Source organism: Danio rerio, chromosome 9 (genome assembly GCF_049306965.1).
Source record: "Danio rerio strain Tuebingen ecotype United States chromosome 9, GRCz12tu, whole genome shotgun sequence".
Taxonomy (NCBI): Eukaryota; Metazoa; Chordata; class Actinopteri; order Cypriniformes; family Danionidae; genus Danio; species Danio rerio.
This window is the reverse complement of record NC_133184.1, coordinates 55,675,001-55,697,724: the sequence shown is the minus strand read 5'-3', so window position 1 is coordinate 55,697,724 and position 22,724 is coordinate 55,675,001. Positions and strand designations below refer to the sequence as shown.

At 38.9% G+C, this 22,724-nt stretch overlaps 1 protein-coding gene across 3 annotated transcripts in view; it reads left to right on the top strand.

Moving 5' to 3' along the window:
- gpc6b (glypican 6b) overlaps positions 1–22,724 on the top strand; it is a 61,193-nt gene that overhangs the window by 22,645 nt on the left and 15,824 nt on the right. For all 3 annotated transcript variants that reach the window (XM_073911522.1, XM_073911521.1, NM_001287541.1), the window contains 2 exon segments: positions 14,228–14,358; positions 19,413–19,550. In XM_073911522.1, the coding sequence (XP_073767623.1) occupies positions 14,228–14,358; positions 19,413–19,550 (269 nt within the window).

Genomic DNA, 22,724 nt, shown 5'->3' with positions numbered 1-22,724 from the left:
TGACAAAGTAAATGGCACTCAGCCCCTACGGCGCTCAGCTCACAGGTTTATCAAACGGTATTTGACAATCACAAAAATTGGAGGGGAGAGGAAAAAGGGAGATAACACCTTAATGTTCACAATTCATAAACAACCAGTAGCACTATGATATGTTTCACACGAACGCCACACTCTTAGAAAACTCTCCGTCTCTCCCCCCAGCGATCTGACTCCGTCGGTTCCTTTTCAAAAGATGCTGACTTCTCCCAGCACCAACCACAGCGCACGCACACAGCACGTCCAATTAGGGCGGGGTAACCTGGAAACAGGAACGGGACAGGACGAGAGAGGGAAAAAGAGAGACACACCCGCACAGTAGCACAGAAACAACCCAATACGCACTTGCGTAACAGTGTGTAAGCCTGTCCAACAGGTGTCCTTGACAGGTAGCAGGAATTTCAGAGCGTCTCCTTATCTTGCTATCTGGGAAAAGTTGTTTTTCTCCAGCCGAGGCTGCCTGGCAGGAGAAAAGAAAACAGGGAGCCGAAACAGCAGGAAAAATACTTCAACTTTGGTTCAATATCTGCCAATTTCACAGATATTTAATGTCCGTCACTCGTCTCCCAATCTGGCCAAATCTTGTTGCAAAGCCGCTAGTTTCACCCTGATGTTTTCCAATTTGCGGTCTTGGACCATAGTCTGAGCATTTGCGACCCTACACATATGCGTTTGAATCAAGCCGGCCAGCCTGGTGGAGTTTTGAGCAGCACTGACCGCTTTCATCAGTCGTTGATACCCCAGGACCCCGCATAAGCCCATCAGCAGAAACCCTGTTATCAAAGTTCTGAATAGGTAAATATCTTCAATATCCTCCAGAGACAGAGCAGCCAGGCACAGGACGCACCACTTCCCCCACCCGTCCCCTATCCAGCTGCAAACATCCCCACAGGACAAGTGGGCTCTCCTGAGCGCAAACTTCTCGTCGAGAAGATGGTGTCAATCGCATTCAGAGACCGGTTAATCAAATCCATAATCCCTTATTCGTTTGGATAGCAGGCCATGGAGAGCCTCAGAGATGGAATAAGACGAAAACAAGACGAGCCAGCAAGGAGAGATATGGGACGGAGACGGAAGAAGTGCGACTGCCTTTGCCGAGAGACAAAGATTGGCTCTGGGTTGGTGTTGCATATTACCCTAAAACAGTGGTCATCAAATTTGTTCCTGGAGGGCCGGTGTCCTGCAGATTTTAGCTCCAACCCTAATCAAACACTCGTGAACAAGCTAATCAAGCTCTTACATGGTATACTTGATACATCCAGGCAGGTGTGTTGAGGCAAGTTGGAATTAAACCCTGCAGGGACACCGGCCCTCCAGGACCAGGATTGGTGACCCCTGCCCTAAAACCTTGTAATAAACTGCAGCACAATTTGCGCACATATGCGTTTGAATCAAGCCGGCCAGCCTGGTGGAGTTTTGAGCAGCACTGACCGCTTTCATCAGTCGTTGATACCCCAGGACCCCGCATAAGCCCATCAGCAGAAACCCTGTTATCAAAGTTCTGAATAGGTAAATATCTTCAATATCCTCCAGAGACAGAGCAGCCAGGCACAGGACGCACCACTTCTCCCACCCATCCATCACGTATCCAGCTGCAAACGTCCCCACAGGACAAGTGGGCTCTCCTGAGCCCAAACTTCTCGTCGAGAAGATGATGTCAATCGCATTCAGAGACCTGTTAATCAAATCCATAATTTCTTATTCGTTTTGATACCAGGGCAGGGAGAGCCTCAGAGATAGAATAAGACGAAGACAAGACGAGCCAGCAAGGAGAGATATGGGACGGAGACAGAAGAAGTGCGACTGCCTTTGCCGAGAGCCAAAGATTGGCTCTGGGTTGGTGTTGCATATTACCCTAAAACCTTGTAATAAACTGCAGCACATTTTCTGCTATTTTACACACTTATTTCTCTATATATCATTTCTTATACCTTATATTATTTCAAACTACTAAATGTCAACAAAAGTCTCTGGAATGACTGGGTGGAGTGACAGAGGACAACAGGAGGTAATATCCAATCATAGATATATACACTAGATATCGCATAGGGACCCTGAGCATGCGTCAATAGCGCCGCCACATTGGTACAGGGCTCCCAGGACAAATGTCATTCAACTGCACTAGTCAAGACAGTGTTATTACGTGAAGATGCGGGACTTTAGCGCTGTCAACGGGTGTAGTAACGAGCAAACAAAGTAAACAAAGCACAAAGGCAGAACATTTCATAGGTAATAATAGGTTTTTTTCTGTTTTTGTATGTTCTGAACTTTTGTGCTAATCAGGTAACGTTATTGATGATAACAGTCACTTACTGCATTCACCATACGGCAAAGCAGCTCCAACTCGCACTAAACACTCGGCTTATGCTAGTTTTGTTGAATAAAATCAGCAAACAATGCAAAAGAAATATGACAACGAGATGCTGCGCTGCCAGAAACTTGTATTATTGTCGGCTAACGTTAGTGAAAGAGTCGTTCAGGGGATTCATTCACAAACGAATTGCTCCCTCCGTCAGTATGAGAGGTGAAAGCAGGAGAGGAGCTGTGTTTCAGCACATGATTAGATCAAATTTAACAGGGAGGGTGAATAGTACATTTCTGTACACACAAACACAAGCTTTTTGTCAGGAATGCCTGTGCGGTCACTGATCCATCAATGTAGAAAAGTGATGTAAAATTATAATTTTCGTATTTAGAAAAATAAATTACATACATCCAAGACAACTCCTGATCATAGATATATGTGTATATGTGTATATCTCTGGCTTTGGATGGCCACAGTCCTCCACTGTACCTTGGTCCCGCATTCATTTCAAAGGAGCGCTACCCTGTAGCAAGATGGCGGTGCTATTGACGCATTCCGTCCAATAGACAACAATAGGCCAGGTGACATCTAGTGTATATATCTGTGATATCCAATATGCAGGTTTATTCAGCGTCAGGCAAGCAGTGGTCATACAGGTGCAAACGGGTATGTTAAGGCAGTCCAGAATCGTAGTCGGTATAAACAGGCAACAGGTCAAAAGACAGGCGGCTAAACAGGAGAACAAAGGTAAACAAGGCTAGGGTCTAACATGGAGAAACAAGACAGGGAGAAACGCTTTGTAATGCAACTGAAACAGCTAACAAGACTCGGCAAACTGGATGGGTTCATGAGTGGCTTATGTATGGTGTGTTATCAGACTATGACAAGGTTCAGCTGGTGTGTGCAGTCAAGCTAGATGGATGAGCAGGCGTGCGTGTCTGGGAGAAGTGCATGTATGAATGTGTAGTCCTGGGGAATGCGGAAGTGTAGTCCTGAGAGTTCGTGTGAGAACCAGCGATCTCTTGATAGCGATCGCTGGTTATGCTTTGTTAAACTGTAGTGTTCAATTTTCAACATCAGAAGTCGACAAAGCAGAGATCAACATCCCATAATGCTTTTCACAACCGCAAATAAACACTTGTGAATCACCAAATACAGAAGCTGTTGATTAACAGGTAGATTTTACAGTGCATATTTGACTCACCATTGGGTTAAAACTGCCTACCGAACATTTTTCAGCATGTAGTGTGTCATCTGGAGCGCAGCTGTGAGCGATTAAATGTTTCCGGCCACACACACGTCCTCCAGTTTATTTAACCCCATACACTGCATAATAACCCAGACACTGCACCACTGGCTTTATTACCCAACTCTCTCTATAGATGCACTTTAAAAAGAAATGCAGGATTGTTTTTACCCAATGTTGGGTATAATATGGACGGTTAATTATTTAAATTACACTTTTAGTTCAATTCTTGAATTTGTCCATAAAATAACCCAACATTTTTTAGAGTGTAGCATTAAAACCGTCAACCACAATAACGTTACTGCTTTAAATAGAGCTCGTAGGCTCACCCAGGCTTTATTTATTTAATCTGAAATACAGTAAAAACAGGATTAATGTGATTTCGCTCTTCAGAATAGATGTTCTCTATGTTGTCCTTAGTGAACTGTAAGTAACTTCTGTTTTAAAACTGTCGACACGGTTTAATTAAATGCTTACCTGCTGTCCGTGATCTATACCTTTAAATGTATCTATGAGTAAAAATAAGATCTGCTTTGTTTAATATTCAAAATGCATCAATAAAAATGTGAATTTGAGAATTTTATGATTTTTTTAATGACACCCAAATGTATGATGCATACAATTATTTGGCTAACAATGCATAGTTAAGGTTTGTTCTGTGTATAATTAATAGAAAAAATTATATATTTTTAAAATATGTTTACAATAAATGCCAACAATGTACAAACTGCCCTTAACTTGGCTTTAATTTTAATTTACTTTATTTATTTACATTTTGTTTATTTATTTTATTAATGAATGATTTTTAATTAAAATATCATTTATTAAATGTTTTTGATTTTCTATTTTTTTCTTTGTTTAAAATATTTATTAAATGATTAATTACATATTATTTTTTATAAATTAATTAATTAATTTATTTTAATAATTAATTATAATCATTTACTAAAATATTTATTTATTTTTATTTATTAAATAATTTATTGCATTTAATTTTATTTATTTATTTATTTTAATAATTAAATATACTCATTTATTAAATTATTCATTCACTAAATTATTTTTTATTATTAAATTAATTTTAATAATAATAATAATAATAATAATAATAATATTATATATAATAATAATAATTTAATTAATTTTATTTATTTATTTATTTATTTATTTATTAAATGATTTTGATCATAAAATTGTTTTATTTATTAATTAAATTATTATTTTTGTCATTAAATGATTTTATTACAATTTATTTTATTTATTAATTTATTAAAAAAATTATTAATAAATAGTTTTTTATTTTATTTAATTATTTATTACTTTTTTATTTTAATATAATTTGTTTTCACTGAATTGTTTAATATTTACTGTACTACTTTAGTAATATTTGTTTACGTTTTTTTAATTATTTATTTATTTATTAATTTTGTACATTTTTCATTCCGTCATTTTCTTTTCAGCTTAGTCCCTTTATTAATCAATCTCTGGAAAACATCCACACACACTCATACACTATGGTCAATTTTAGCATACCCAATTCTCCTATAGTGCATGTGTTTGGACTGTGGGGGAAACCGGAGCACCCGGAGGAAACCCATGCCAACACAGGGAGAACATGCAAACTTTATTTTAATTATTATTAAATGTGATTAATTCATTCTGGTATTTATTAATGTATTAAAGGTATGTTTTATTATTTTTTTATTTATTAAATTAATTATTTGATTTGTTTATTAACTTTTTCATTTATCAAATTATTTATTTTATTAAATTATTTATTTATTACATGTTATTTAGTTATTTATTTCAATTGTATTAGTTGCATTTACTGCTTCTCCTTTTCTCGTGATCCATAAGACGCACGAAATTGATCTAAAAGTAAATGTTTGTGAGCTTGAAGCTGTGAAAAGCATCAGTAAAATGTAAAACAATCTGAGCTGTTGTTCTGTTGTTTGCGAATCTTCTGCCCTCTAATGAAGAGCTGATGTTTTATTCATGAGCTGCTCAGGAAATGTCCAGGGCTTGAATTTTCATGAATTGTGAAGCTGTGGCCGGATCCGGTTACCTAATGAAACAAATCATGCAATTAAAAAGAAATGAGCAAATAAAATCAATACGGATCTGTTTACGGAGGACTGCAGAAAGGGCAAGACAGATCTGAACAACAAAAACACAAATAAAGAGAAATGAGAGGACAATCAGCACGAAAAGAAGATTTTAACAAATTTACTATAACAAATTTAATATATCATTTAACATCAATGATTTCTTTTCTCTTTGTCTTTATGACAGCACATAATATTTGACTAGATATTCTTCAAGGTACTATTATTCAGCTTAAAGTGACATTTAAAGGCTGAACTAGGTTAAATACTGTATTTAATCATTGCTTCTGTCAATTTTGAAATGAGTAAATTGTGTTTAATCTATTTCAAGAGTTCACACTTAGCTGATGATTTATAAAAGCTTGTTTGGCATGCTGTCCCAGGAGAGAGCCCGAGCATAAGGGATCCTCGAGCCCGGGGCTTCCTCCCGCTGGCAGAGCGAGAGGGGAGCCTGAGCTCGGTGGATCTCAGAACTCCCCGGCTGCGGTAGCTAAGGGAACACAAGGGGTTAGACAAAAGCTTGATTGTTTTGCTTGTTGAATGTCTTTGGATGGTGGGAGGAAACCGGAGAACCCGGGGAAAACCCACGTGGACACGGGGAGAACATACAAACTCCTCACAGAAACACCCACCGGCCTGGTGGGACCAGTCTCTCCAGTCTGGAGAGAACTGAAAACTGTGGCTATTTATAGTAGCTTAGGGCTCGTATGATTGGAAGATAGTGATTAGCAAATACGAGACCGGCCGTGACAAATCATAAGCACGTGATCCTCTCGAAATTAGTTTATGAATAAACTTCACTTATTTTTCAGTGTAATGGAAAGAAAACATCCAAAATAGACCTCTATTTGTTTTTTTTTATATAAGTATTGTCGCCTGTAGATGACGATTATATTACATTTACATTTAGTCATTTAGCGGATGCTTTTATCCAAAGCGACTTACAAATGAGGACAATTAAGCAATTTACACAACTAAGAGCAACAATGAATAAGTGCTGTCGGCAAGTTTCAGGTGTGTAAAGTCTAAGAAGCAAAGACTTTTTTTACAGTTAGTGATATAGCCAGAGAGGCAATTGCAGATTAGGAAGGGAAGTGGAGACTAAATAGTTGAGTTTTTAGTCGTTTCTTGAAGACAGCGAGTGACTCTGCCGTTCTGATGCAGTTAGGGAGTTCATTCCACCAACTGGGCAGATTGAACGCGAGAGTTCGGGAAAGTGATTTCTTCCCTCTTTGGGATGGAACCACGAGGCGACGTTCATTCACAGAACACAAGTTTCTGGAGGGCACATACATCTGCAGAAGTGAGAGCAGATAAGAAGGAGCAAAGCCAGAAGTCGCTTTGTAAGCAAACATCAGAGCTTTGAATTTGATGCGAGCAGCAACTGGCAGCCAGTGCAAACGGATGAGTGTAACCGGTTCTGCGTTGTGTTTTCTTTGTTTTATTAAGGAATAATCAGTCGGAGATCTGCAGTTGTGACGGCTCTTTACTCACTGAGAATAAACCAAAAAGTACAGCTTTTACAGTGTGTCTTCACCCTTACAGCTTTTCTCTCCCATGCATAGTCAGTGCAGAAAGGGAAGAGATGGAGAGAGAGACAGAACAAAACTCCAAACAATATTAACAAAGTGACAAAACATACCTGAGAATAAACCAAAAAGCACAGCTTTTACAGTGTGTCTTCGCCCTTACAGCTTTTCTCTCCCATGCATAGTCAGTGCAGAAAGGGAAGAGATGGAGAGAGAGACAGAACAAAACTCCAAACAATATTAACAAAGTGACAAAACATACCTGAGAATAAACCAAAAAGCACAGCTTTTACAGTGTGTCTTCGCCCTTACAGCTTTTCTGTTAAAAGTAAAGTGCAATGCATTTAGCATTCACATGCTTCAGTTAGGCTAAAGTCAATCAAAACCTCAATTTAAGTGATGACACAAAAATAATGAAATATATGTGAAAAATAAAGGTATAAGTATTATTTAAACATGAAAACTAGCTTTAAAAGTTATTTATAAAGTAAAGATGATTAAAGATTAATTGGAGCTTAGCAGACACCCACCTCTCCCATGCATAGTCAGTGCAGAAAGGGAAGAGGCGGGCGCAAAACAGGAAATTAAACAGCGTGAGCTCCCTTAGAAATTTAAAGGAAAAGACACACACTAACAAACACCTCAGGTACACTTACTAACACATTAGATAAAATACATATTTTGTGTAATTCTATACTTAAAGCGAATTATAATTTTCATACCTGTTACATGAGCAGCGGAGTGACATGTGCTCTTTTAGGTTCATTATAGACCACTCGTGCTGCTGCGTTCTGGTGCAGCTGAAGAGGTTTGATAGAGTTAGCTGGGAGCCCGGCTAGTAGAGAGTTGCAGTAATCCAGTTTGGAGAGAACAAGAGCTTGAACAAGGAGTTGAGCTGCATGTTCAGATAGGAAGGGTCGGATCTTTCTGATGTTATAGAGTGTGAATCTGCAAGATCTAGCAGTTCTAGAGATGTGGTCAGAGAAGTTTAGTTGGTCATCAATCGTTACTGCAAGGCTTTTTACCATATTAAATAATTTACAAACTGTGTAAAATATGATACACTACCTGACAAAAGTCTTGTCGCATATCCAAGTTTTAGGAACAGCAAATAATATTTTGACTTCTAGTTGATCATTTGGTATCAGAAGTGGCTCATATAAAAGGCGAAGGCCTCTAGATTACGCTTATTTGACCACAATAAAATATGATCATGCCTTGATTTTGAATCATTGATTAATAAAGTCATCTGGAAAAACAAAGAAAGCTTTGCAGGACTCCCAGAGTTCATCAAGACTCTTTGTGTTCATCTTCAATGCCTCCTCCTTCATCTTACCCAGACATGCTCAATAATGTTCATATTTGGTGACTGGGCTGGCCAATCCTAACGCACATTCTTTGCTTTCAGGAGCTTTGATGTGGAGGCTGAAGTATGAGCAGGAGCGCTATCCTGCTGGAGAATTGTCCCTCTCCTGTGGTTTGTAATGTAATGGGCAGCACAAATGTCTTGATACCTCAGGCTGTTGATGTTGATCATCCACTTTCCAGGTCTCTTGCACGCCCCCATACTGAATGTAACCCCAAACCATGATTTCTCCTTCACCAAACTTGACTGATTTCTGTGAGAATCTTGTGTCCATGTGGGTTCCTGTAGGTCTGCAGTATTGGTGACGATTGGGATGCAGTTCAGATCAGAGAAATCCACCTTCTGACACTTTTACACTTGATCAACTAGAAGTCGAGTTATTACAACTGGGACTGACTCTTGTCAAGTAGTGTATAATTAATTGATGCATATAGTGGTATTTTATTGCATCTATCAATTTTTTAAATAAAGAGTAAAGAGATCTTAATCAAATTAATTGGTATTGTCATTTATAAGGGATTTATAAAGCATGAATAGTCCTCACTTTAGATCAGGTCACAAAACTGCATGAAGTTGAGTTCATAAAGCATTTATTAGCATACATGGTAACCATTATGCCTGATTAATAAGATATATAACTGTTGATTTGAATAGTTTATTAATCATTTACTAACTCATTCTGAATGATCTTAAAAACCACCAACTACTCTTAAAAAAACAGGTTTGTAAATCATGCAATACTTTATTTAGTAATGAAAAATAAATCATTAACAAAGTATGGAAGTACAATTATTAAGCACATTATACATGTGGTTGTAAGTCAAGAAAGCAGCATGTTTAGCTTCCCGTATAAACTGCTTACTAACACTTATTAATGTAGAGTTAATGCGTCATTCATTCATTTTCTTTTCGGCTTGGTCCATTTATTAATCCGGGGTCGCCACAGCGGAATGAACCGCCAGAGTTAATGCTTAACAAAAAATACATTTACTAGATGCTAATGCTTTGTAAATGATTCATAGTGTGTAGTTACAGTATTATAAAGTGTTACCGATGTTTGGACTAGAAACAAGACTAAAGCTCTTAGTAAGCAAACAGCAGGATGTGCATCTGTCTGGAGGTGGTGAGCGAAGCTGGTTGTGGTGTTGTATGGTCTTGTGTTTTTTGTGTCGTTGTTGTTGGTGAGTGTGTGTTGTGTGGAGTCTCTGGGTCTGGCCAGTGTGTTATTAAAGTGTGTGCTGCTGATCTCCAGCTTCTCCAGATCGTGTTTGTTGGTTTCTGTGGCGTTCAGATTTTTCGGACACGCCTGGAAAAGAGATGTTGACATGAATAAATGTTTTCCTCCGTCATACTTGTGGCCATGGCTGCGCAGGAATTACAGCATTGTGTGCATCAGGGCAATTTCTCTCTCTTTCTCTAATTCACAATCAAATTGGAGTTTTTGTCTTGTTTCTGGTCCAGATATCTAGAGATTTTTAAACCAAGAAGCATTTTCTAGACAAGTTAAAATATACTGTCTTTTCAGAAATAATGAGTCTAAATTAAGTGCATTTTTCTTTAAAACAATTTTTGGCATGCTGATTAATGTGAAATCATAAATGTAGGACTATATAATCGCCGTGCAGTTTGAAATTATTTATTTATTTATTTTTTGATCATTGTTTTTTATTTATTAGAAAAAAAAAACACTTCATTAATGTTAATTTACAGTGCATCCAGAAAGTATTGATAGTGCTTTACTTTTCCACATTTTTTTATGTGACAGCCTTATTCCAAAATGGATTAAATTAATTTATTTCCTCAATTCTACACACAATCCCCCATAATGACAATATGAAAACAGAGTTTTTGAAATTGTTGCAAATTTATTTAAAATAAAAAAGCTGAAAAGTCACATGTACATTTGCCAATACACAGGCTTTGCTCAATACTGTGTTGATGCACCTTTTGGCAGCGATTACAGCCTCAAGTCTTTCTGAATATGATGCCACAAGCTTGGCACACCTATCTTTGGGAATTTTTGCCCATTCCTCTTTTTAGTACCTCTAAAGCTCTATCAGGTTGGATGGAAATCGACTGTTTACTGCCATTTTCAGATCTCTCCAGAGATCTTCAATAGGATTTAGGTATGGGCTCTGGCTGGGCCACTCAAGGACATTCACCAAGTTGTTGTGAAGCCAGTCCATTGATATTTTGGTGGTGTGCTTTGGGTCATTGTCCTGCTGGAAGTTGAACCGTCGCCCCAGTCTGAAGTCAAGAGCACTCTGAAGCAGGTCTTCATTCAGGATGTCTCTGTACATTGCTGCATTCATCTTTCCCTCTATCCTGACTAGTCTTCCAGTTCCTGCTGCTGAAACACATCCCCACAGCATGATGCCAACACCACCATGCTTCACTGTAGGGATGCTGTTAGCCTGCTGATGAGCGCTGCCTGCTTTTATCCAAACGTAACGCCTGGCATTCACTCCAGAGTTCAATTTGAGTCTCATCAGAGCAGAGAGTTTAGTTTCTGATGCTCTGAGAGTCCTTCAGATGCCTTTTGGCAAACTCCAGGCGATGAGTGTCTTCGTCTGGCCACTGAGGCCTGATTGATGGATTGCTGCACAGATGGTTTTCCTTCTGTAAGGTTCTACTCTAGTATGTATGTATGTATGTATGTATTTATATATTTACTTATTTATTTATTTATTTAATAATTATTAAAGGGGTGGTCCGGAATGTAATTTTAAGGCTTGGTTGTGCTGATAAGATGCAAAGCAATGTGTGCTCTTGTTTCACTTAAAGGAAATCGCGTTATTTTTTCATAAATCTCACTTTGATTATACACAGCTACATATTTCCTAGTTCCTCTGAAAGCCTTAAGTGACTCTGATTGGTCATCATCATAATGTGCTGTGATTCGCGGATCGGCTCCACGTCACGCCCGGACAAGCACGCGCGTTTTGTGTAAACAGCCAGTTAGTCAGTCAACAAGTGTCTGTAACAAGTGAAAATTGGATGCGGCTCCTTTAAGAGTGTTTGTGTGCTATTGTGTGTGTGCATGTGTGTTTATGTGTGTGCGTGTGTATACTATAAACTATCTGTAACACGAGTAGCGCATGTGCGCGGGACCGATGTTTATTTTTATTTTTCTCTCATGCTCGGATTAAGTTATTTTCTGTGGTGACGATGGTGACAGAATAAAGCACAAGATGTGGGATGAGACCTGTGTGAGCCTTGATTGATTATTTTTTGATGTTACACTCCAGTTGGGAGAGCATTGCTGTATTTTTTTTAAATCAACGCATTACACGACGTCTTTCACGCATATCCGGAATATGCCTGTGTAAGTAACATGAATCATTCACACTTTATTGTCTGAGATGTAAAACGCATGGAAAAGCTGCCTGTGGAGAAAAACGCTGCTGTCTCACACAGAGACGCACGTGTTGGTCAAGAGTGCGTGCATGTGTGTGTTTACAGCTGTTTGACTGATAAATATGGATTTGTAGCTAAATGGCTGGCAGTGGCGAACATTATTTCCCGTTGTTTACATCTTTGTTACAACATACCGTTGAGGCTAGACACTGTACATGTCATGATCCAACCCAGGCTCATTGTGGAAACGTAGTACCGCGGACATTTCTGGAGACCGCGGAATACGTCTCGGCGGGTACGTACGGCTGCAGTTTTTGTTTTCGCGAATCTGAGAGAGGCTGCTGTTGCGCGCTTTTTCGCACCCCAGACGCCTCTCGCGAGCGCGGTTCGCACCCGAGCTGTTCTCGTGTGAACCCGCCGGAGGCCGCTGTCCGACTGACCGGATGATTGACTGCGCGTCCGGCCAATCGGCTGACTCGCCCTCCTCCTTCCCTAAACCCAACCAATTTTACCGATTGACCCGCCCGCCCGCTCGCTCGCTTCCCTAAACCCGAGCAACAGTTCGCGTTTTCGAATTTCGCCGCGATCTCACCCTGTCACGAAACTCGTTCACTTAATTTTTGGGATTCTGTTTTTGTCTTACCTGATTGCTGGAACCGCTCTTCCCCGGACTTGAAACCGGTCGCCATGGTCGACCCCTCTCCGCATCTCGAGCCTGCCGACGTACACGCTGAGCTGAGTGGACAAAAGGGTTGCACCGGGGAAGCCCTCCACAAGGAGGTAAAGCAAGCGTGAAAGGGAACAGTGTCACACCGCCCCGCAGCGTTCGCTTGAAAAAAATAAACGCGGCCGTACGTACCCCCCGGGACGTATTCCGATGTCTCCAGAAACGTCCGCGGGACTACGTTTTCAGAATGAGCTTGGGTTGTCATGATTAATTTGAACAAATAAAAACACTTACAGGTCGTGGCTCAGAGTTCACCGCATCTCCTTGCTCCATCTTTGAGGAGATTTTAGCCGAATCCAGCACTGAACTGGGAGAGATTCTGGAAGCTGTTTTGTTAAATCATGCTTGCTATGTATTTTATAATTCTCTGGAACATAATTAATATTGAACTGTAAGCACTTCTGTCTTTGGGTCGTGTCATTTGGAAGCCCAAATACAGAAACAGAGAAGCTTTATGGAAATAGCAGGATGGCATTTTCTCCCTCTGCAGTAACGTTACAGCGCCTCTGGCCACCGCCCTTACCTGCGCAGTGTGTGTGTAAACGAACCTAAAATTCGTTCATTGTAGGCTTTGCTAAGCTAACTCTGTAAAAACCAAAGTCTCCCTTTGCATTGAACTTAGAGCATTTTACATTCAGAGATGTTGTTTATGTTCACACAGCTACATTACACATCAACTAGTTTAAAATATGATATCGTAGTAGACCACCCCTTTAAATAATTAATTAATTTTTTTATTAATTAAGGTTTTTATATATGTATGTATTTATGTATTTTTTTGTATTAATTAATTAATTTATTTATTTATTTGTGTATATATGTATGTATTTATTAAATAATTAATCAATTATTTAGTTATTTATTTATTTACTTATTTCTGTATTTATTTTTTATGTATTTATGTATTTATTTATTAATTTGTGAATATATGTATGTATTTATTAAATAATTATTTAATTAGTTTTATTTATTTATTTATGTATTTCTGTATATATTTATTTTTTTTATATATATTTATTTATTTATTTATTTAGTTATTTATGTATGTATGTATTTATTTATTTATGGATTTATTTATGGATTTAATTATGTATGTATGTATTTATTTATTTATTTATTTATTTATTTATTTATTTATATATATATATTTATATATTTATGTGTGTATTTATTTATTTATTTATTTATTTATTTATAATTGTATTTTACGCAAAATAAAAAAACTATCCATTATTTAAAAGCTACTGCATTTTGTTTTGTTTTTTTTGTTTTTTTAATATTAGTTATTTTTAAAATATTTAATATGACATTTATTCATGTATTTTTTAATGTGTGTGTGTGTGTGTGTGTGTAAAAGAGACGCATCAGTACACAAATGACATGGGTATTACACAGATCTTTCAGAGAGATGCGGATTAATGAGGACATTGTTGGTGTAAAGTTGCTAACAGTCAGGTTTTTTAGGGGTAGGGTAGGGCAATAAAAATACATTTTGTACAGTATAAACATAAGGAATGTCTGCACAATTCACAAAAACAAATGTGTGTGTGTGACAGATGCGCTGCTGCTACTGACGCAGCGTCTGGAGGGTCCGTTTAACATTGAGTCTGTGATGGAGCCCATCGACGTGAAGATCTCAGAGGCCATCATGAACATGCAGGAAAACAGCATGCAGCTCTCCTATCAGGTCTGACTCCTCAATTTATATATATATATATATATATATATATATATATATATATATATATATTTTTTTTTTTTTTTTAATATATAAAATATATATTTTTATATACCGAGCGGTCGGTAATGGGTTTAATTTGGGACAGGAGCGGGCTGTCTAGCAATATCGCTCCCGACTCCTGAGCGAGCACGCGTATGAATGTGTGTAAATGAAATAGCGCGATGCTCTGTTTAGCTTGTTTGTTGCCGTGTGTGTGTGTATATATATATATATATATATATATATATATATATATATATATATATATATATATATATATATATGTATATATATGTATGTATATATATGTATGTATGTATGTATGTATGTATGTATGTGTACGCGCCAATGAGAGGTGTGTGTGTGTGTGTGTGTGTGTGTGTGTGTGTGTGTGTGTGTGTGTGTGAATAAGAGAGAGAGCTTTGCCTGTGTGTGTGCGCTTGGTGCTTGTGTGTGTGTGTGTGTGTGTGTGTGTGTGTGTGTGTGTGTGTGTGTGTGTGTATGTGTGTGTGTGTGTGTGTGTGTTAGCGGGATCGGGCGCGGCAGGTAAAAAAACGGGGCGGGTCGGGTAGCTGCGGGTGGGAAATTCAAAATTTAGTGCAGATCTCTAACCCGAAGGACCGTCACTTCATATTCAAATGAGTTTGCACTTTTTTCAAAAGAGGGTGGAGTTACAAATGCCTGCGTGTCAGCATAGTGGCAGATTCTAGATAGGACAAACATCATCTGTGTTAAAGGTCAAATGTGAAAAGAAGCGTCAGTCTATGTCGCTCCTGTCGCTGTTCATTTGTGCTTCATCTAAAACTCCACATCTATAATCCTCTTAGTCTGGACTTTTTCTAGAACTATGTTAAGCTGCTTTGACACAATCTACATTAACTTAACTGAATTGAATTGAATAGTGTATGCTGACTGTAGCCGTTCACACATCCATTCCAAAATACGGGTAAATTCTGACATCATTAACCACAAATGAGCTTTAAACGGCTGCACTTGAATTGGTAAACATTTGACTACATCACAAACTCTGTGAATGATCAGCATTGTGAACAACTCCGATGAAAACATATGGAGAAACACTTTCGCATGTCGAGATGTACATGATATGTGTGTGTGTGCTGGCGCTCACAGGCTGTTTCACAGGCACACACAAAGCTTGAAGGTAAACAAACAACGGCTTATCATAAGCATCTTATTGATGATTATTTACACAGTTGGCATTAAGATAAACATATAAACATTATCTGACTAACTTCTAGCTGCTAAATGCGTCTGGGAAAATATTCACAGGCTTTTAGTCTCATAAACCGCGCGGACGTGAATGCGTCTGACTGTTCTGATTGGCTAAAGCAGACGTCGCACGTCAGCACGTTCTAGACGTGCACGCGCTTATTACGGCAATCTTCCTTCTGCATTCACTGTAACATATATATTGTAACATGTATGCTGGAGGTAAACACTCCGTCGACATTCCATGAAAACGGTCTGGGTTCAGTCAACAGGACGGTTTACGACTCCTGGCTCCACAAGTCTGGGTACACCCGACAGACTTACGTAATCAAGGGAGACTGGACAGATAAGCCTAGATCTTCAAAGACATTCCTTCCTTACACACACACTCAACTCCCCCACACCCAAAGGACACTAGTCTAAAGAAAATCGACTGAGAAACCAGGGACCAGCACAGAACCTTAAATGTTATGTTTGCAAACTTTGTATCTCATTTCTGACTTTTCTTACCTGTATAACCCCTCATATAACCTGTAAGTGTGGTCCCTTTAGGCCTTTTTAAAGCATAAATAATGTGAGGATGGGAAAAAATTATGTTGATGTACTTTTAAACCCCCCATGTTTGGTACTGATGGGTTTGTGATTGTGACATTTTACAACACATGATGCATAGAGCAAGATCATAACTCGCATTGCTTTATTCTTTAAATCCCTGTATTAAATGCCTGCTTAGGGCGCACACTCAAATTTGCATACGAGCAGCCTCGAGACAAAGGAAGGATTCGCGCTCAAACTTTCCCCTGAAATCATTGGTCAGAATGCTGAACAGGTTGTCACGTGACCCGCAGGTATAACCAGACTTCTCCCCAAACATCCTAGAGAGTAGTCCGAACAAAGAACCCATCAAAAGGTGGCCCCTTTGGGGCACGTAGCTCTTCTAAGCCGCATGGACTTTCCCGCCACGCTTTCCTTATTTTCAGCGCAGCATTCCGGCAAATTACCGGTAATGTTACAACTTCTCTTTCCGGAAAATAGCCAGAACGAATTTACCGGTATTTTCAAAAAGGACCTGTTCACACATACACACCTTTCCTGAAAATTGCCGGTAATTTTCCGGAAAAGTGTGTATGTGTGAAAAGGGCTATTATCTTCTGCAGCTCAAGCACTCTAATGGCTAATGGACAGACAGCTGCTTCTCACTCAGGGCTGCTGTTTATGCTAATGAGGGAGAGATGGGCAGTAGTGGGCAGGGCTCCACAATCAGCATGTTCTCTATCAGATCCTGAAGGAACAAGCCTGCAATTATTCCCAACCGCTGGAGTATTTTTAGCAGCATACTTGCGGACGGTCAGATATGCTCCGGCCAGTAAATGTCTCTGCATTCTCCACACACACACACACACACACACACACACACACACACACACACACACACACACACACACACACACACACACACACACACACCACTAATTGCAGACGCAAGAGGAGGAGAAGCAGAGTCTGGTTTAGATGCTGTTATTCAGCCTCTGCTTTGCTTTCTCAGAATCCAGGAAGGTGATGTGTGTCAGGCAACTCCACACTTTACGTTTCTCACCAGATGCAGTGGTGTTCACATAATGAAATAAAATGCACTTTTATTTAACTTCTAATACCAAAATTATTAACAAACTAGATAAAAAAATCACATATTTCATTTGTTTAATATATATATTAGATCTGCACGATTCTGGCTAAAATGAAAATCGCGATTTTTTTGCTTCAAATAAAGATCACGATTTTCTCAAGATTCTGTAGACGTAAAATAAAGGTATCGTAAAAACAAACAAATGCCACAACATCTATAATAATATTATGTGTAGGTCTACTGGTTTCTATAAATAATTCTATTCTACTTATAATAATTCTGTTGTTGAATTATTATGTTTGAGATATAAGCTTGCAATCTATCATATTAGACAATTTAATTCACTGGTAAAATCAGACGTTTGCCATTATCAGATTATATTCAACAATATATAGGCTAGATTAGTTATACTGACATTGTAAACATTTTTTATGCACAACTGTGGGTTCTCTATGAAAGAAAAAACTTATCAAATGCTTGCCGTAATCATAACTCTAAAATGCGATATGATCATTTAAATGAAGTGCACACTTTCGGTTTCATTTAGACTGCCAAGTGCTTGTTCATACTTCACGCGCTGCTCCCAAACGATCACTCTGTGACACAAACTGAATATTATTTACAACTGTATTACCTGTTACTCGCAACATATGCAGGTTCTGTTCACTAAAGTAGACGTGCGCGCGTCTGTCATTAAGTAGAGTATGCGCCCGCCCTGTGATAACAGCTCACGGTCAGCAGCTCACGTCTCGTGTTACTGTATCCAAAATGGTAAACAGCCTTGGAGTAACGATTGATGACCAACTAAACTTCTCTGACCACATTTCTAGAAATGCTAGATCGTGCAGATTCACACTCTATAACATCAGACAGATCCGACCCTTCTTATCTGAACATGCAGCTCAACTCCTTGTTCAAGCTCTTGTTCTCTCCAGACTGGATTACTGCAACTCTCTACTAGCCGGGCTCCCAGCTAACTCTATCAAGCCTCTTCAGCTGCTTCAGAACGCAGCAGCACGAGTGGTCTTTAATGAACCTAAACGAGCACATGTCACTCCGCTGCTCATCCGTTTGCACTGGCTGCCAGTTGCTGCTCGCATCAAATTCAAAGCTCTGATGTTTGCCTGCAAAGCGACTTCTGGCTTTGCTCCTTCTTATCTGCTCTCACTTCTGCAGATGTATGTGCCCTCCAGAAACTTGAGTTCTGTGAATGAACGTCGCCTCGTGGTTCCATCCCAGAGGGAAGAAATCACTTTCCCGAACTCTCGCATTCAATCTGCCCAGTTGGTGGAATAAACTCCCTAACTGCATCAGAACGGCAGAGTCACTCGCTGTCTTCAAGAAACGACTAAAAACTCAACTATTTAGTCTCCACTTTCCTTCCTAATCTGCAATTGCCTCTCTGAATATCACACTAACTGTACCCAAAAAAAAAATTTACTAATACTTCCCTTCTTAGACTTTACAGACCTGAATGCCTGAATGCCTACAGCACTTATTCATTGTTGCTCTTATAGTTGTGTAAATTGCTTCCTTGTCCTCATTTGTAAGTCGCTTTGGATAAAAGCGTCTGCTCAATGACTAAATGTAAATGTGTGATTTTCCCGATCATGAAAACATCATTATATTAAGACAAAAGTTACATTTTTAGGTAAATTATACCTTATAAATACAGTGTGTGACTCATTCAACATCATTTGGAGGTAACAGTGTCACTGAGCAACGTGTGTGAAACAATGAAAAGACTCGTGCAGCCGCCTTTTCTTCTCTCCTGAACTTGAAAATATGATTGGCAGAATCGTAGAAATGCTGGATCAATATATATATATATATATATATATATATATATATATATATATATATATATATATATATATATATATATATATATATATATATATATATATATATATATATATATATATTATTTTAAGATATAAATCTAAGCCAAAATGTAATCCTGGGTTGAAATCAGACATGTGTAACCAGCCTGAAACCTGCAGAAGTCTTCAGTTTGGGGTCAGTGCATCCCTCAGTGTCTGTAAAGCCGCAGAATAACATGTGGTGTCCAGCAGTTGCAGCTTTAGGAGTGAGAATAGTGTGTTTGTGTTTCTACAGTGTTCAGCCGTGTGCTCCTACATAATGGTCCTCCATGTAATTGCAGGTTTTTCAAGGTTGTGGGCAGCCGGAGCCAGCAGGAATGACCCGCTCGGCCCGCAGCGTCCATGACTCCTTCAGTGGACGCTTTAAGCCCTACGAGGAGCTGCCGACTGTGGCATCTGGAGCGCCACTGCACCGCCTGGTAGGAGAAACATATCTGGATTTAACAGCATATTATTCAGCAAAAAAAAAACTGCTGTTCTCTTTTCTTACTTGGATTTCTTTGTCTGGGTTCCAGTCCAATTTTTTCCACCTTTATTTTTTTTTGGATTGTCTAAAAAATGCTTTTCGATATTTCAAATCAAAATCAAACCAAATCAAAATTCAAATCAAATGACTTTAATTGTCACATCAGCAGCAGCACGTGTGCTATGAGCAGGGGCGTTGCTAGGGTCGAAACATATATATATACATTAGATGACGCCTACCCTGTTGTTGTCGATTGGAAGGAATGCGTCAATAGAGCCGCCATCTTGCTACAGGGTAGCGCTCCTTTGAAATGAATGCGGGACCAAGGTACAGTAGAGGACTGTGGCCATCCAAAGCCAGAGATATACACATATACACATATATCTATGATCGGGAGTTTTCCTGGATGTTAGTATGCAATTTTTTTTTTAATTACGAAAATTATAATTTTACATTACTTTTCTACATTGATGGATCAGTGACCGCACGGGCATTCCTGACAAAAAGCTTGTGTTTGTGTGTACAGAAATGTACTATTCACCCTCCCTGTTAAATTTGATCTAATCATGTCCTGAAACTCAGCTCCTCTCCTGCTTTCACCTCTCATACTGACGGAGGGAGCGATTCGTTTGTGAATGAATCCCCTGAACGACTCTTTCACTAACGTTAGCCGACAATAATACAGTTTTCTGGCAGCGCAGCATCTCGTTGTCATATTTCTTTTGCATTGTTTGCTGATTTTATTCAACAAAACTAGCATAAGCCGAGTGTTTAGTGCGAGTTGGAGCTGCTTTGCCTTATGGTGAATGCAGTAAGTAACTGTTATCATCAATAACGTTACCTGATTAGCACAAAAGTTCACAACAAACAAAAACAGAAAAAAACTTAATATTACCCATGAAATGTTCTGCCTTTGTGCTTTGTTTACTTTGTTTGCTCGTTACTACACCCGTAGACAGCGCGGTTGACTAGTGCGGTTGAATGACACCTGTCCTGGGAGCACTGTACCAATGTGGCGGCGCTATTGACGCATGCTCAGTGTCCCTATGCGATATCTAGTGTATTTATCTATGGGGTCGAAAGGGATAAGGGGCTGAGCCCCAAAGAAGTCCCCCCCAAAAAAAGAAGTTCTAATTCACTGCGTTAAAACACCCCCACTTTCAAAAGGTGATCTACTTTAATCTTAATACTAGGATTATAAATGGTTTAATAAAAAATAAAGGATTTTTGAGTTGACGGTCGAAGTTGAGTTGAAGCCTTGTGACTTACAACACCAAAAAGGAAAAAAACATTGATAAATTAACCAATAGTATCTGGATGCAGCCTTTATGATGAAAGCTGAGATGCAATGTCAGACATAAAGCACTCAAATGGAGCGAATGACATCACTGTGATGGGTCGGGTTAGGGGTGGGGTTAGGCGAGCCCATTAAAAAGCATTGGATGCAGCTCAGATTGCACTGCACCAGGTCTGCATCCAGACTCCTCTCAAATGAACCCACTTCTCATTTACTAGTCTGTTATGAGCCATATCATACCTCTTGAGCCTCCTATCTCCTGATTTACAGTTTCTGTTTGTTTGTTTTTTTGAGTTTTTTGTGTTCAAATCTGAAAATATGATTTATTTTATAGTGTGAGTTGTTATCCAATGTGCTACAAAGCTACAAACATCTTCATTTGGACAGAGTGATTAACTAGTGTTGTCAAGATACTGGAATTTCTAAATTCAATACCTTGCAAAATATTGATATTCAATAGGCTACTATTTTTGATATAACAATTGCATCAAAAATAGTACAAGAAACAATTAAAATAAAGATCTATATGCTGGAATTATGGAATTATGTTTTTTTTTTCAGTTCTCCTTAAAATAGGTTGACGCAGGCATTGGAGCACTTTAAATGCATGTAATGCCTGTTTCATTCATGCTTGAGCTGAAATTACATACATGCCTCACAAAAGTAGCAGAACATTCCAGGAAATCCCTAATATGGATGAATGAAAATAAGATCTGAATAAACATAAAATGGCTTTAACTGATCATTTACACGACTGCGACAATAAATAGTCTATAACGCAATCTCACGGCAATTCATAACTTTTTAATTTAGTGGCCAATTCTTATGAATTCATACAATCAGTTTGTATAATTTAGTACGATTTGCTCATCACACAATGACGGTTGGGGTTAGGGGTGGGGTCAGGTGCTACGCCTCATTTTTAAAATCGTACATTTTTGTACGACTGAACGAATTCGTACGAATTAGCCACTAAACTGACAAAACGTAAAATACTCACGTTTCCTCGTGAGATCAGGCTGGTCTTCCAGCCATATTAGGTATTTTAATAAGAAAGTCGATTTATAAATCGATGCTAACTGACACAGCATGTTGCAGTAGAATATAGCTATAAATAATACGCTAGATGCATGAACTCACTGTGATTTAATTATTACAGAAACAGATGTGACTGGCTATATCCAGGGCCGGCACGTCCATAGAGGCGATCTAGGCGGCTGCCTAGGGCGGCAGTATAGAGAGGGCGGCGTCCGTGACACCTCCCTCACCACCCGTGTCCTCACTTATGTCCGCGACACCTCCCTCACCACCCGTGTCCTCAGATTTGCGCATAGGCGACAGAATAGAGAGGGCAGCGTCAGGGACACCTTCCTCCCTCCCTCAGCACCCGCGCGTCCTCCGTTATATTCCTGCATAGGGCATCAGTATAGAGGTCTGCGTCACCTCACTTCATTTTCATAACCGGTCACTTTCGTTTTCACATTGGGGTTAGGGCGGCGTGATCGTCCTCTGCCTAGAGCGGCAGTTCAGCTTGCTCCGGCCCTGGCTTTATCATATCTAGATAAATATGTCTAGATATCTACATCATATCTAGAAAGCTAGTACAATGTACGTTTTTCTGACTAACTCGCATGAATTTACGTTTATATGACGCACATTTTATTGATTACAGTTATTTTATTCAACCAAAACTACACACAGTATATTGTGAACACAAACATTAAGCTTTATCAGTAGTTTCAGTACTATTCAGTTTGGCGAAACAGTTGTATTATTACCTCATCAGCTTCAGCTCCTCAAAATAAACAATGAATACAGTGCAGTGGCGGG